At 35.2% G+C, this 15,816-nt stretch overlaps 1 protein-coding gene across 1 annotated transcript; it reads left to right on the top strand.

Annotated features, from left to right (window-relative positions):
- Positions 1-7,443: 7,443 nt before the first annotated feature.
- On the top strand, positions 7,444-12,997 carry LOC132731902 (uncharacterized). The gene is made up of 2 exons (XM_060718200.1): positions 7,444-12,799; positions 12,934-12,997. The coding sequence occupies exon 1, from the start codon at positions 7,608-7,610 to the stop codon at positions 12,417-12,419; it is 4,812 nt and encodes a 1,603-aa protein (XP_060574183.1). The 5' UTR covers positions 7,444-7,607; the 3' UTR covers positions 12,420-12,799; positions 12,934-12,997.
- The last annotated feature ends 2,819 nt before the right edge of the window (positions 12,998-15,816 follow it).

Genomic DNA, 15,816 nt, shown 5'->3' on the forward strand with positions numbered 1-15,816 from the left:
AAACGCATTTTTTTTACTTGGGGACCTTATGCCGCTTTTCATAGAATGGCACTTACGTGTTACATTGAAGGTTCCAGGATAACCATCAAACACATCTGCGGATGCAATCTCCTACGCAGTGATCTCCCTTACAGGCCACATTTTCGTCAAGATTTTTGACGATATGATTTTTTTTCAATTTTTATATTTATTTTAAAAAGTAACACGGTTTTGCTAATGTTTCAAAACCGATAGGTTTCAAGACCGATAGGTGTTAGATGTAAACTAAAATAAAAAATAATTTTGGAAACATAAATATTATGAAAATAATTTTAAATTTTTTTAATACTGCACCGTTTATTTCCAAAACAATGACCCCCCTCGAAAGAGAAATCATTCAAGTAATTATTAATTTCGACTCTACGCTTTACAAAAATCTATTTTTTTTTCCAATCATATCGACATATTTGAGACCAAGTTTTAATGTCGCTGTTTATTACAGATAAAACATTTTTTCAACGATTTCATTGGCGTATACGCCATTTTTACACAATCACGTGATAAGACCATCATCGCGTGATTTGTGTGAAGAGGCAGTGGTTACTGGCCGTAGCATAACCGGTGCGCGGAGTTTGCTGCGGATGTTTCAAAATTCCAAATTTTACCAGGTCACGTTTAATGTTGAATACAGCTTAAGCCTGTGCTAGAGGGCGTGGACGGTTACTTGCACATTCCATTACCGTCCATGAACATATATCAGGATAGTTGGTAACTTTGATATACCGATTTAATAGCTTTAAATTGACAAAAATCAAAATAATTTCAATATAAATGCACCATTGTCTTATACAAATCGTTTGTCTAAGGAAAATGGCGGATTTTGCAGACATCTTAGCGTGACTGATAACGATCGCCGATTGGCTTATCTGTAAGACCCCTGCCAGCTTGATTGACAGGCGGCGAAAATTTTCTCGCCCAAACAGTTCGACATGTATATAATTTTTCACTACTGGACAGTCAGAGATTTCTTCTATGTATCGTTCCAATTTTAGTATATGTACTGCCAAAGCAAATAGTCAATCTCATTTTTATTTTTCTCCATGATGCATATAATGGTCTCATTGGCCTCCCGTGCATCAAAATTGTATCATCACAAAAATCGACTTGCATACATATTATTAAGTATCATTCAGTGAATTACTGAATTCAAAATTTATAGGTCATCTTTTGGTTGATAATAACATTTAAGGACATGAATGGTGACATGTCCGGGGTCCGAACTCTCAGTGCCTGACAGGGCGAATGGACCCTCATTAAGCCTAGAATACATACATACATACAGTCAGAGATTTGATCAGTTTGTGTAATACGTAATCGACATCTCTTTTTTTACGTGGATTAAATTGTCGGGTGCTATTACTTATGGTAGAAATTGATTATCGATCGTCGACTGCCCTAAAGTCGTCCCTGTCCTAGAGTCAACGTCCTAACTTTATTTTTCAGAAAGTGTAAATAACAAAATGTTCATTTTGGCGGCGTTTAATTCCGATCACAATAATCCGAAGCTTTACGGAAATAGCCGAGCAATTTTCAGTTATTAAAACGATATCCATCCGCGTTATTTGTGATTGTGCATTTATTGAAAATTCTATAAGTCAAAGCTACTTTTAAACTTTGAAAGCGTTATAATTCGTTGGATATTTGTAACAAAATAAAAATATTTCTTTCTTTACATCGCTAGTTTTAAGCTGTTTTGAGATGTTAGGATTGTCGGGAAGATCTTGCCTGATCTGCCATATGAAAGACACTTTTCGTTTGTAACCTTTTTTTCAAGCAATTTATATGTTTAAATATTTATAAGCCTACGAAAGCTGTATGAATAACACATGGGAAAGATATACTTTTCTTTTCCTCACCAAATAATGCCAATATTTTCAAGTATATCTATTGACGAACGTAACATACGTCAAATCAATAGTCATACAACGGAGGTGTTGGGATAAGGGGAGGGGGCATACAGCAACAAAGTTATGTTTGTTAAAACTCAAATGTGTTATGTTAACTTTTAACAGCATCTTCCGAAACTGTGTTATCATATTTTGTGTGCGGCTGTAAGTTAAAAAGATTGATGGCGGCTTTCCAGCTCATCTGGTTGGAGTGAACTTAAGACTTTTCTCCATTCCTGCCTAAAGTTTAAAGCGTATTATGGACATTATTATAGTTCACCAAACATCATACTAGTATAACTTAAAAATGCATCAAGAATAAAATTATTTCGAATACCAAAATATTTCAGACGTGGCTTTAAAATATTGGTGGTCCTTACCTTGCACACCAAAAAACGTCAATGAGTTCCGGTGGCAAAGTAAACTAAAGATAAGATTTACTGATTTCAATATCTAATATCAACGTTGGAAATTGTAACCGTCTGTTTAAATACATATACTTGTACTTTTATTACAAAGTCAAGATTAAGAAAAGTAAATTATTTAGATATGTGAATACAATCCAAATAAAGTAGCAATGTTTTGTTGGTCTTTATAACCTGATATTCAATTAAAATGATATATAATAGTTACAGTTATTTACGATAGTTATCATTCATTCTACGCCAGGCATTTTAAGCACGTAATGACACTCGAACATGTTACAAAACGTATTGCAAGAGAAAAGTTTGGTTACTACGTTCACACCAATCATTGTAACTTAGCAAAATTGGCTGATGGTGGGGGTTCAAATGCAAAACAAATTTAGCATACAAAAATTTTTTTTTGTGATTAAAGGCTCACTCTGCTTAAGAATAGATTTTATTTTTATTTCCATTTTTTATTTTAAATTTGGTGTGCTTTATTATTTAAAAAAAATAATAAAAGCTGGTCATGTATAGTCTAGGAGCCATATTTTGTATGATTAGTAAATAAGAAATGGTTAATTATTTTGTATAAAAGTCAAAATACCTTCTTTGAAAACATTGGAAATGAATTTGTAAATAAAAAGAGTAGGCCTAATCTTTAAACTCCCTTAGTTTCACAAACCAATTTTGACATTACCATATTTGAAAGCCCATTTTTAGGAATTGAAATACATATGTACAAATAATATTAATAACTAGATAGAAATAAGGATAAGTTTTAAATTCAGGGTCATTTGGATATATATGTTTGTTTGATTGGGTTTACGTCACACCGACACAGCATAGGTCAGATGGCGACGTTCCAGCTTTACGGGTGGGGGGAACACTTCAGTTGCCCTTCCGTGCATTATTTCAGAGATAAACCACCGACGTAAGCTAGCTGGATACCTTCCTCACATAAAAGAATCCAAAGTCCTTTTAAAAGTAATAGGGAAACTTTTCTATAAATCACAAATGAAATACCGATGAGCCAAATAAATGATTCCCTGGCACAGTTATCAGAGATTGAGCTCTATTGAAAAATTACCCCATTGATCCTTTTTCAACGGATTTTGATCAATTTAATTTTCAACGTTTAAAATTGACCTCATCGCTTTATTTAGTGGCTCACCCACGCTTGAAAAAATGACCCCCGTTGAAAACTGATCTACTATACGGGCCATTCTTAAACATTGATTGATAAACGACCGAAATAAAATCGCCAAACATGCCTATATATCCTCATACACATAAAAAGTAATATTTCTGTATTCATTTCCATTTTTTAAGTAATGAATATTTATTCATTTTATTCAAGTGGGCTAGAACTTGCCAATCAATCGGCAATAACTGATTATGGGATGGCTATATGGTACTTATGTAGTTAACTATAATAATGTTTGCTTCTTTAAAAGAGCATGCCAGGTCTTTTTTGCAGCTGTTGAAGTCAAATGGCAGGAAAGTAAGAGAATTGCATCTACGAACAATATCAACATATCGGCTATTTTCGTCAGTCTGATAAGCTCAAATTAGGAATAATAGGTGAGGTGTTCGCAGCAAAATTTCGGGGTCATATAGAAAATGTCATTTAGAACTCAATTTTCGTATAATAAATAAGAAGTTCAAGTGAAAGCATGATAATAAAATCAATTAAACTAAAATAATGCATCATAATTATATTCTAGCAACAGCAGTCTAGCTAAAAGCAAATTTAACACTTCGGCTACAACAGCTCAATTCAATAACATCTCTTCAACTCCAATTAACTCAGAGAACCCCAACAAATACTTATAAAATAACTGACCTGTACCAATGACATATACTGTTAATGACTCATTGTTTTATACAAGATTAGAAATGTTGGTCAGATATACCATCCTAAAAATAATATTAGATTTTGCAATATTGTAGCAATTATAAATGTTTACTACAACTATTTTTCGAAATTGCTAATCAATGAACAACAATCAATTTACACAGCTTAATGGATTATAAACCGAAATACTGTACCTAGTATAAAATGTAACGTACATGTATATAATTTTTCCTTTTACTCGTATTTTGAAGCATAACAATGTTTGTAGATTGGTGCTGTGAATGAGATTCATAAAATGGATGCCGCCAGCACCTCAACACTGTACGGAGGTCTAATGACCTCTCCAATTACATTGCATGTAGAAAAATGCATATTTATATCTTTTTTTCGCTATCAAAGGTATTTATTGCTAGTTTTTATAGCTGGGTGACCTTACCCAATTTATAGTGAGGAATGGTCATATCTAAAAATAACTGAACTGTACCAATGACCTAGACTGTTAATGACTCATTTTACAACAAAATGAGTAAAAGAGAACTAGGTTAAAAAGGGTCAGCTATACCATCCTAAAAACAATACTCCTTGTAGAGGACAAGTTTCAAATTCCACAATATTGTAGCTATTACAAATGTTTACTGTTACTTTTTTTCGAAATCATACAGGCCAAAGAATTATAAACCGGATGAACCACTGTCGTAATGTAATTTCTGATTTTTCCTTTTTGTCCACCGCGTTGTTAAATTTTCGTTTAAGTATAGTCGTATATCTGGTACATGGAGTACCAAGTTAGTTCTGATCATACATTATAATGACTTTATTATTCATATAACTGAACAATATGTATATCTGTTAAAAATCATTACATTACAATGATGGAGGTTGTCAATGAGATTGTGGCAATACGTATACATGTATATAAAACACTACTCGTTGGAATATCACAAAAACTCCACTGAAGTCTACTAAACTTATGAAATTAATATGCAATATATAATATACAAAAACCTTGAAAAAACATCAGCGGTTCTTTTATGTAAAATATCTCAGTGGAATCGTGTTACAAAGACTTTGCTTTAATTACTCTGACAATAACCACTTTAGAGATAACAATAACCCCTACTGTACAGTAAAAAAAACAAACAAAAAGAAAAACAAACAAAAAAAAACCCACAAGAAATCCCAAAAAAAACCCCGTAACTAAAAGTATGACTTGTCGGGATTCCATATTTATGAGTCAGTCATGGTAGCATGTTATAAGCTATACAAAATGTCTTTATTTGTCCCATATAAAATGGACGTGTTCAAATGAATTATTTCTTATTTCCATCAAGATAAGTATAATTATGCATATCTATTTCGTGCGGACTTAAAACTAATACATTATATTAAAATATGCTCTATATGCGCTCTAAACCAGATACATGTATATTTATTAAAAAAAACAAAACAAAAAAACAAAACAAAAAAAAACAAAACAATATCACTATTATTATTATTATTATTATTATTATATTATAATTATAATTATAATTGTGCCCCTTTAAAGCAGCTGAACTCCAAAAGATAGCTTGCATATATTTCAAAATCCCGCCTCAAAAACATTATGTAGTTGTAATCGACATGACACTTCAAAATGTTCATATTTTAACATTATTGCTCTGAAAACAAACAGTTCACTTTTCCACCAATTAGAAATACCTTCTTTTATTATACCACGGAATTCTTTCATCCGGGTTTTTTTTCTAGTATCACGTGATCGTACAGGACACTATTTGCGATTTGTGCTCCGGAACGCACGGAATCCGGGATTTTATCAAACATATAGGGATACGAATAACTGCTTTTGTTTTTATATTTGTAGTAATTCATGGCATTAAAATCATAATTGATTAATTATTTCATATATATGATGACCAATTATCGATTTAACCTTTAGCTTGAAATATGATAAGGGCCTACTCAATGACGAAAATTGATAAACGATCCCGGGCATACCGGATACCGGGATTTTTCCGTACCACTGTTGTGACACGTGACCGTGTTAATGAATTGTCTTCTGCTATTTATATTGGCTACTGTGTTAGTAACGTAGTATATTATGGAAAAGAAAACCCGATATATTAACGCTTTTGTCAACACTCTTTCTTGAATTAAGGTGTCAGTAATGATGGATTTATACAATAAACCTAACTAAATCAGTATTTACTTTTTACATGCAATTTTATTTAATTTTTTTTTCATTTTATCATCTGGAGGTCAGTAGGAGATAAAGCTTTTCAGCTTTCTTTCTAACCATAGCCCTCCTTATTTCCACTTTCGGTGAAGTTCAATGACTATGTCACTTCGAGATAACTTAATTAAAATAATAAATATAAATGTGTGGCACACTAATATTGTAGACGTTGTGCCGCGCGAAAGGCGTATAGTTTTACTAGAAAAAGTAAATAAAAAAGATATATTACAATTAGATTAAAAAAAATGATAATGATAGAATGATATTAATTGTTTTTGAATCCACTCAATGCTTGGCCAAAAGATTCCTGTCTATTAATGAATTGTGCTTTGGAATACATTTTACAATTAAACGTTGGATCAAACAGAAGGAAAGAGAAATAAATAATAAAGATATAAAAAATATTTGTAAACACCAAACAAATCAAATGAAATTTCAACAGAAAAGTAGACAAAAATTACCCCTTTTTGGTCACTTCCTTTCATATCTATAACTCAGAATTACTATTGAAAAACAAGTTGCAATTATACAAAATAAGGTTTAGAACAAACTTAAGAAATGGTCCTTTTTAAAAATATAGTATGTACCTAATTAAATATTAGCATTTATTGAGATTTAATGACGACATTAAATATGTGTTTACGATACACAGGTCTCTCACCCAAATCTTGTTTACGTTAAAATTACATAGTTTTAATTTATTTTATTTTTTTGTTTCACCTTTCGTCAACTTTTTGTTATATACATGGAAAATTAAAAACTATAACAAATGTGTGATCGTGTTAAACATTAAAATAGATACTCCGATTTCACAAAAAAATAATTGTAAATGTTTTCTTCATTAGGCCTATCCTGGTCAATGTTTACAATTATCCTTCTTGACATCTTTACCATGTAGAGGATATAACTTAACGCAGACGATGTTTAAAAGTCAAACACTCTAAATCAAGAGTTTAAGTGATCTAGGGAATAAAGGTAAACATTGGACAGGGATTATAAAGCACGCGGTTTCTTTTTCTGATGATTCTTATGATGAGGCTAGAAGTTTGTTGGATGAAAGATATGGCGATCCTTATATTTTGGCAAATGCCTTTCGTGAAAGGCTTGAAAAATGGCCCAAAATAGCTGCGAGGGATGGTCATGGTCTTAGGCGATTTTCAGATTTCTTGCGGCAGTGTGACACTGCAATGCGCTCTATTGGTAGTCTTGGGTGTCTCAATGATGATAGAGAAAACAGAAAGTTGTTGCTTAAGTTACCAGAGTGGATTGTCACACGTTGGAACCGGTTAGTAGTAAAATGGAAGGATCAGAAGGGTTCATTCCCTCCCTTTTCCGAATTTGTGAATTTTATTGTCTGTGAAGCCAAAATAGCTTGTGATCCAATAACATCTCTTCAGTCACTTAAATCAGATCAAACTAGCTCTGAGTCAGATAAGTCTGATAGACGTCCAAGGTATGAAAACAGTCGGCGACCACCTGTGAGAGGTTATTCTAATTTCACTGATACTAAACATAAAACCCCATATGTCCCTCCTAATTCAGGTATTTCTAGTAACTGTTGTCAAATCTGTAAGGGAAAACATGATTTAGATCAGTGTTCGCAGTTTGTCAGTAGATCTTTAAATGACAGAAAGGCGTATATTAAAGACAACAAGTTATGCTTTGCTTGTTTAAAGCCAAACCATGTTTCAAAATTTTGTAGGCAGAGGAAACAGTGTAAAACATGCTCTAAATTTCACCCAACGTCTTTGCATGGTGATGTTACTAAATCGGAAAATCCTACAGATATATCTAAAAATGGTTCCAAAGATCAACCACCGTCTGATGTTAAAATCCTGTCTAATACCTCTTTCTCTACGAGCACCAGTACATGTTTGAAATGCTCCATGATAGTACCAGTATATGTGTCTCAGAAAGACAATCCTACAGAAGAAAGACTAGTGTATGCGCTTTTAGACACTCAATCAGACACTACATTTATTCTCAGTCACACCTGTCAAAACCTTGGTATTTCAGGTACAAAGGTAAAACTTCTTCTTTCCACATTACATTCTGAAAATCGTATTGTTTCCAGTGAAAGAATTAAGAATTTGGTTGTGCGCCCCTTTGATAGCGACTTACGTATGGATATCCCAAATGCGTATACCAGAAGCATTATGCCAGCCAATAGATCACACATTCCGTCTCCTCAAATTGCGGAGAAGTGGCCTCATTTGGCACCTATTGTAGACAAGTTAATGCCTGTCAGTAACTGCGAAGTAGGACTCCTCATAGGATATGATTGTTCTAGGGCTCTTCTTCCTAGAGAGATAATTGCCCCAGATGGCGACGGTCCTTATGCCCAGAGGACAGATTTAGGTTGGGGTATCGTAGGTATAGTGGGTTCCGATAATGTGCACAGTTGTAACGATGAAATTGGAGTTAGTCATCGTGTTGTTTCCTGTGAAGTTCCCCACAATTTGGTTTCTGGTCCTACTCATATGCTAGTGTCTCTCCGAAACAGCGTTAAAGAACTTGTTAACCCACATGAGGTTGCGAAAATGATGGAACTAGATTTTAGTGAATGTTCCAGTTCTTGTGATATTTCTATGTCTCGAGAAGACCAAAAATTTATATCTTTGTTGCAAGAAGGTATTCACATGACAGATGGTCATTATGAAATGCCGTTACCGTTCAAAGATTTTGTTCCTGTTCTACCCGATAATAGATCCTTAGCTCTTCATCGTCTTGGTCAGTTGGGAAAAAGACTTGCCAAGGATGACTTATACCAAACCCAGTATACTGCATTTATTGAAGACATGATCAAGAAGGGTTATGCTGAGAGGGTCCCAATGGAAGATATTGACCGTAAGGATGGCCACGTGTGGTATATTCCACACCATGGTGTGTTCCATCCGCAGAAGCCTGACAAGATCAGGGTGGTTTTTGACTGTAGTGCTCAGTTCAAGGATAAATCTCTTAATGGTCTTTTACTCCAGGGTCCAGATTTAATAAGTAATCTGATCGGAGTTCTTTGTAGATTTAGGAAGGAAGTTGTGGCCTTCACTTGCGACATCCAACAAATGTTCCACCAATTCAGGGTAAATCCAGAACATCGGGATTTCTTGAGGTTTTTGTGGTGGAAGGATGGAGATCTTAATGGTGATGTTGAAACATATCACATGAATGTCCACCTTTTTGGCGCGGTTTCGTCTCCTGGATGTTCAAATTTTGCTCTTAAACAGGTTGCTTCTGATTACGAAGCTGAGTTTGGGTCTGATTGTGCAAGTTTTATCAGGAGAGACTTTTATGTTGATGACGGATTAAAGTCCGTGCCCTCCGTGAACGATGCTATTAGTTTGATAAATCGGAGCAAAGAAATGTGCAGTAAAGCTGGTTTACACTTGCACAAGTTTCAATCCAGTTCAAAGGATGTACTTAATCACATACCTGTTGATGATAGGTCTAGTTGCCTTAGAGATGTCGATTTGCTGCGAGATGATTTGCCTGTTGAGCGTACTCTTGGTATACAATGGTGTGTGGAATCGGATACCTTCCAGTTCCGTATCACTCTAAAGGACAATCCGTTTTCCCGTCGTGGTGTTTTGTCCACATTGAGTTCTGTTTATGACCCTCTTGGCTTTCTAGCTCCTGTGATTTTGATAGGCAAACAGCTTCTTCAGCAAATGTGTAGAAATAACACTGATTGGGATAGTCCTTTATCTGATGATTTTAAGCCCCTGTGGGAGAGATGGAGACATGACATCTTGCAGTTGCATTCCTTGCAGGTGCCAAGGTGTATAAAACCTGCAGACTTTGGTTCTATCGTGAGATCCGAATTGCATAACTTCTCAGATGCAAGCTTTAAGGGTTATGGCCAGTGCTCATACCTGAGACTGATAGACTCTAGAAATCATGTTCATTGTTCGCTTTTGTTAGGCAAATCCAGAGTTCATCCCTTAAAACAAACAACAATTCCGCGTCTAGAACTTACTGCAGCCGTGGTTTCAGTAAAGGTTGGTAATTTGCTGCAGCTGGAATTAGACTTGGATCATATTGAGCAGTGGTATTGGACCGACAGTAATGTTGTCTTGGGTTATATTTCCAACGACTCCCGTAGATTTCACATCTTTGTCGCAAATAGAGTACAGGAGATTCGGAACCATACAGAACCAAATCAGTGGAAATTCGTTAAAAGTGCTGACAATCCAGCCGACATTGCATCTAGAGGTGCGTATGCTCAAGAATTGTTAGAATCCTCTTGGTTCACTGGTCCAAAATTCTTGTGGGAGCCTTCCATACCTTCTGTTAATGATGATACCGAGATCAGAAACTTGTCTCCTGATGATCCAGAAGTTAAGAAATCTATTGTTCATACTTCTTTAGCCATATGTGCTCATTCCAGTATTCTTGAACGAATAGGATATTTTTCTGATTGGACTCGTGCGAAGAAGGCAATTGCGGTCTGCCTTAGGTTTAAGGAAATGCTTGTCAAACGTTCTATCAAGAGGTGTTCCAATGTGTCATGTAAGTTTGATGTTGAGCTGCGTTTAAAAAATTATCATCCAGTTCAGGTGAACGAGGTTCAATCAGCCGAAAGAGAAATCATAAAGTTAGTGCAGAAAGATGCTTTCAGCGATGAGCACGAATTATTGTCAGCAGTTGTCAAGTCTCAGAACAAAAATTCAAATTTAAAGCATTTTAATGTTTTGCAAAAAGGTTCTCCGATTTTCAAGTTAGACCCTTATATGGATGGGGAATGTATCATTAGAGTTGGCGGTCGTCTAGCTAATTCGCAGTTTTCTCTTAGCGAGAAACATCCCATTATCTTACCCAGGAAGGGACATGTATCTGATCTGATTCTTAGACATTTCCATGAGAGAGTAAAACACCAAGGTCGGGGAATGACCATAAATGAAATCAGAGCAAATGGTTTCTGGCTTCTTGGTTGCAGCTCTGCAGTTTCTTACCTGATATCTCGCTGCTTGATTTGCCGTAAACTGAGAGGCTCATTGCAAGTACAAAAAATGGCCAACTTACCCTCTGATAGACTCGAACCAACGACTCCGTTTACCTATTCTGGTGTAGATTACTTCGGACCATTTTACATTAAAGAAGGCAGAAAAGAACTTAAACGTTGGGGTGTTTTGTTTACGTGTCTCTGTTGTAGAGCCGTGCATGTAGAGGTAGCATGTTCTTTAGATACGAGCTCCTTTATAAATGCTCTTCGTCGTTTCTTGTCAATTCGTGGTTCGGTTCGTGTTCTAAGATCTGACCGTGGTACTAATTTTGTAGGAGCACAGCACGAGCTCAAAGACGCCTTTGGTGAGATGAATTTTGACCAGATACGTCACTTTCTACTAAATGAGGGCTGTGACTTTCAATTTAATATGAACGTTCCATCCGCTAGCCACATGGGTGGCATTTGGGAGCGCCAGATCCGCTCGGTTCGCAACATTTTATCCGCTTTAATGTTACAAAATGGGTCACAATTGGATGACGAAGCTTTACGCACTTTCATGTGCGAAGCGGCAGCCATTGTTAATAGTCGTCCGATTACTGTTATGAATGTGAATGATCCTCTTTCTGCTGAACCCCTAACGCCAAATCACCTTCTTACTTGTAAATCCAAGATCATTCTGCCACCTCCTGGAAATTTCAAAAGGTGCGATTTGTTTTCCAGAAAACGTTGGCGCAGAATCCAATATTTGGCAAATGAGTTCTGGGTTAGATGGAAACGGGAATACTTACATAACCTTCAGGAAAGGGCTAAATGGATTCCTGCTCGCCGAAATCTTTGCGTTGGTGATGTCGTTATGATAATGGACGAAAACCTCCCTAGAGGTCAATGGCGATTAGGAATGGTTTCTGAGGTGTTTCCAAGTAATGATGACCTAGTAAGAAAGGTCAAGGTACAAGTAGGCGAACCAGGCTTAGATAACAAAGGCAAACGAATAAGAGATATGAGTTTCTTAGAAAGACCTGTTCATAAACTGATTCTTTTGAGAGAGACCGAGTGATTCCCAGTCGAGGAGCCAGTTATATATCATTGTATTGAATAATTTGTTTTTCTTTCTATGTACATTGATATTTTATTTTTAAGATGCGAATGTTTAAATCGATCAAATTCGTCAGAACAAGTTTTGTAAGTTAAATGCGTTATATAATTATATACCGTATATGTTTTATTGTTGTTGTTAAAATTAGATAATCCTAATTTTGGGGAGCCATGTTGATGCCGTCGCGTTGGTTGTGGTACGAATCGGCTTAGTGCGAAACATATTTAATTCCGACGTGATTATCTCCCTTTGACTTTTCTGCGGCATTTGTAACGATTGTTAAACGTTTTGGGGGAAAACGATCTTCGAAGAGTTTTTAAGTTCTAAATAGTGGCAAAGAGGTTTGTTATGCAGAATTGTTGTCTATTTTATAATATTTTGACTATATTTTTCTATGGAGTATTGTATTGTTGCATTTCGAACCAAATGTTTGATATTTTAAGTCTCAGAATTCGATTGTGTTTTGTCTTTTCAGTTTTCACGTGAGCATTGCGAACAATACAATCGAAATTGCGGAAATAAACTGTATTAAGCTCTCAGTGTATGTCTTTGTCAATCGGCCAGATTGCGCGCCATCAGCTCGATACCCTGAAAGGCGACTGGTCGCCATAAATACAATCAGCTGCTCCGTACGGTGGCACAAAGGTGGTATGTGTGTGTTTTTATTTATCTTGTGCGCACGAGATACTATGTCGTGGCCACGAGTTACTATGTCGTGGTCACGAGTTATTAAGTCGTGGGAACGAGATAGTTAAGTCGTGGCCACGAGATACTATGTCGTGGCCACGAGTTACTTAGTCGTGGCAACGAGTTATTAAGTCGTTGCCATGAGTTACTAAGTCGTGGGAACGAGATACTATGTCGTGACCGCGAGTTACTGAGTCGTGGCCACGAGATAGCTAAGTCGTGGGAACGAGATACTTTGTCGTGGCCACGAGTTACTAAGTCGTGGCCACGAGATAGCTTGGGAACGAGATACTATTTCGTGGCCACGAGTTATTAAGTCGTTGCCACGAGATAAATAACAAATCAGATTACACCATTTATATGATTTGTCCTATTTAACTAGACATGTGCTACTGTACAAGTATGGCCCTACTTCACCTGCCTGTAAAAGTGCCATTTATACAAGTTATTGACTGGTCAATAATTTTACATTTAGCGTCACTGTGACCCTGATTTTTGACCCAATGACCTCGAAATTATTAGATGTCATCTACTAATCAGGCGAAATGATCTTTCTAGGTTATATAAACCATGACTTATCCCTACTAAATTATTCATCAGACAAGGATTTTACATGAAGTGTCATAGTAACCTCAAACATCCTTATAGGCTATCTACTATCCATGGGCAATGTCCCTACCAAATAAAATGAAGCAGGACTTATTGCTTCTCATGTTATCGTAAAAACAAGGTTAACAGGCCGTAGTACGTACAAACTAACCAACTGTCCCAACAAATGGCTATAGTCAAAATTAATGTCTGATTGGCCTGACTAATATGATCCTTAAGACAAGTTCAAAGTGAATATCTAAGCTCTAATCTTTGTGGATATAATGTTTTATGATGTATATCTAAATATCTAAGCTCTAATCTTTGTGGATATAATGTTTTATGATGTATATCTAAATATCTAAGCTCTAATCTTTGTGGATATAATGTTTTATGATGTATATCTAAATATCTAAGCTCTAATCTTTGAGGATATAATGTTTTATGATGTATATCTAAATATCTAAGCTCTAATCTTTATGGATACCACGTGACAGGGGTAATGATAAAAATGAAAGTCACTTTTCCTTTGTAACATTTTTTCCAGTAAGGGACATGTTTAAATATTTATAAGCCTAAGAAAGTTGTATGAATAACACATGAGAAAGATATACTTTTTCTTTTCCTCACCAAATAATGTCAATAATTTCAAGTATATCTATTGACTATTGATGAAAATAACATACTTCATATCAATAATCCTTGTAGGAATTCTGTTAAGCAAATGAGGTGTTGGGGGAAGGGGGTAGGGCATACAACAACAAAGATATGTTTGTTAAACTCAAATGCGTTATGTCAACTTTTAACAGCATCTTCCGAAGCTGTGTTATCTTATTTTGTGTTCGGCTGTAAGTTAAAAAGATTGATGGCGCCTTTCCAGCTCATCTGGTTGGAGTGAAACCCAAGACTTTTCTCAATTCCTGCGTATATGGACATTATTATAGTTCACCAAACATCATACTAATATAACTTAAAAATTCATCAAGAATAAAATTATATTGAATACCAAAATATTTCAGACGTGGCTATAAAATATTGGTGCTCGTAAACTTGCACGCTGAAGGACTATTAAAACTTCATTGATTTCCTGTGGCAAAGTAAACAAAAGATTAGACATACTTATGTCAACTTCAAAAGTTGATACCATTTGTTTAAATACATTACACTGTCAAGATTGCGAAAAATAAATGATTCAGATATGTGTATACAATCCAAACAATGTAGCAAAGTTTTGTTAGTCTTTAGAATCTGATGTTCAATTAAAATGATATATATATAATAGTTACATTCAGTTACGAATGTTATCATTCATTCTACGCCGAGCATTTTAAGCAACTCTTTGTCATGAAACTCGTACATGTTTTTGTTATGAATACCAAATATTTTGCAAAAGAACAAAAGAACAGCTCGGTTACCATGTCCATATCATTGTAACTCAGCCAAAATGACTGATGGTGGGGGTTCAGATGCAAAATAAATTAAGCGTACAAAAAGTGGACTAATGACCTCTCCAATTACATTGCGTGCAGAAAATTGCATATTTATATCTCTTTTTTCGCTATCAAACATATTTCTAGCTAGTATTTATAGCTGGGTGACCTTACCCAATTTATAGTGAGGAATGATCATATCTAAAAATAACTGAACTGTACCAATGACCTAGACTGTTAATGACTCATTTTACATCAAAATGAGTAAAAGAGAACTAGGTTAAAAAGGGTCAGCTATACCATCCTAAAAACAATACTCCTTGTAGAGGACAAGTTTCAAATTCCACAATATTGTAGCTATTACAAATGTTTACTGTTACTTTTTTTCGAAATCATACAGGCCAAAGAATTATAAACCGGATAAACCACTGTCGTAATGTACATGTACATGATATTTTCTGATTTTTCCTTTTTGTCCACCGCGATGTTAAATTTTCGTTTAAGTATAGTCGTATATCTGGTACCTGGAGTACCAAGTTAGTTCTGATCATACATTATAATGACTTTATTATTCATATAACTGAACAATATGTATATCTGTTAAAAATCATTACATTACAATGATGGAGGTTGTCAATGAGATCGTGGCAATA

The sequence above is a fragment of the Ruditapes philippinarum genome, unplaced genomic scaffold (assembly GCF_026571515.1).
Source record: "Ruditapes philippinarum isolate M1 unplaced genomic scaffold, ASM2657151v2 ctg481_1_1_1_1, whole genome shotgun sequence".
Lineage (NCBI taxonomy): Eukaryota > Metazoa > Mollusca > Bivalvia > Venerida > Veneridae > Ruditapes > Ruditapes philippinarum.

Coding starts and splice junctions, on each gene's coding strand:
- LOC132731902 (XM_060718200.1), top strand. CDS start 7,608: ATGCGCTCTATTGGTAGTCTTGGGTGTCTCAATGATGATAGAGAAAAC.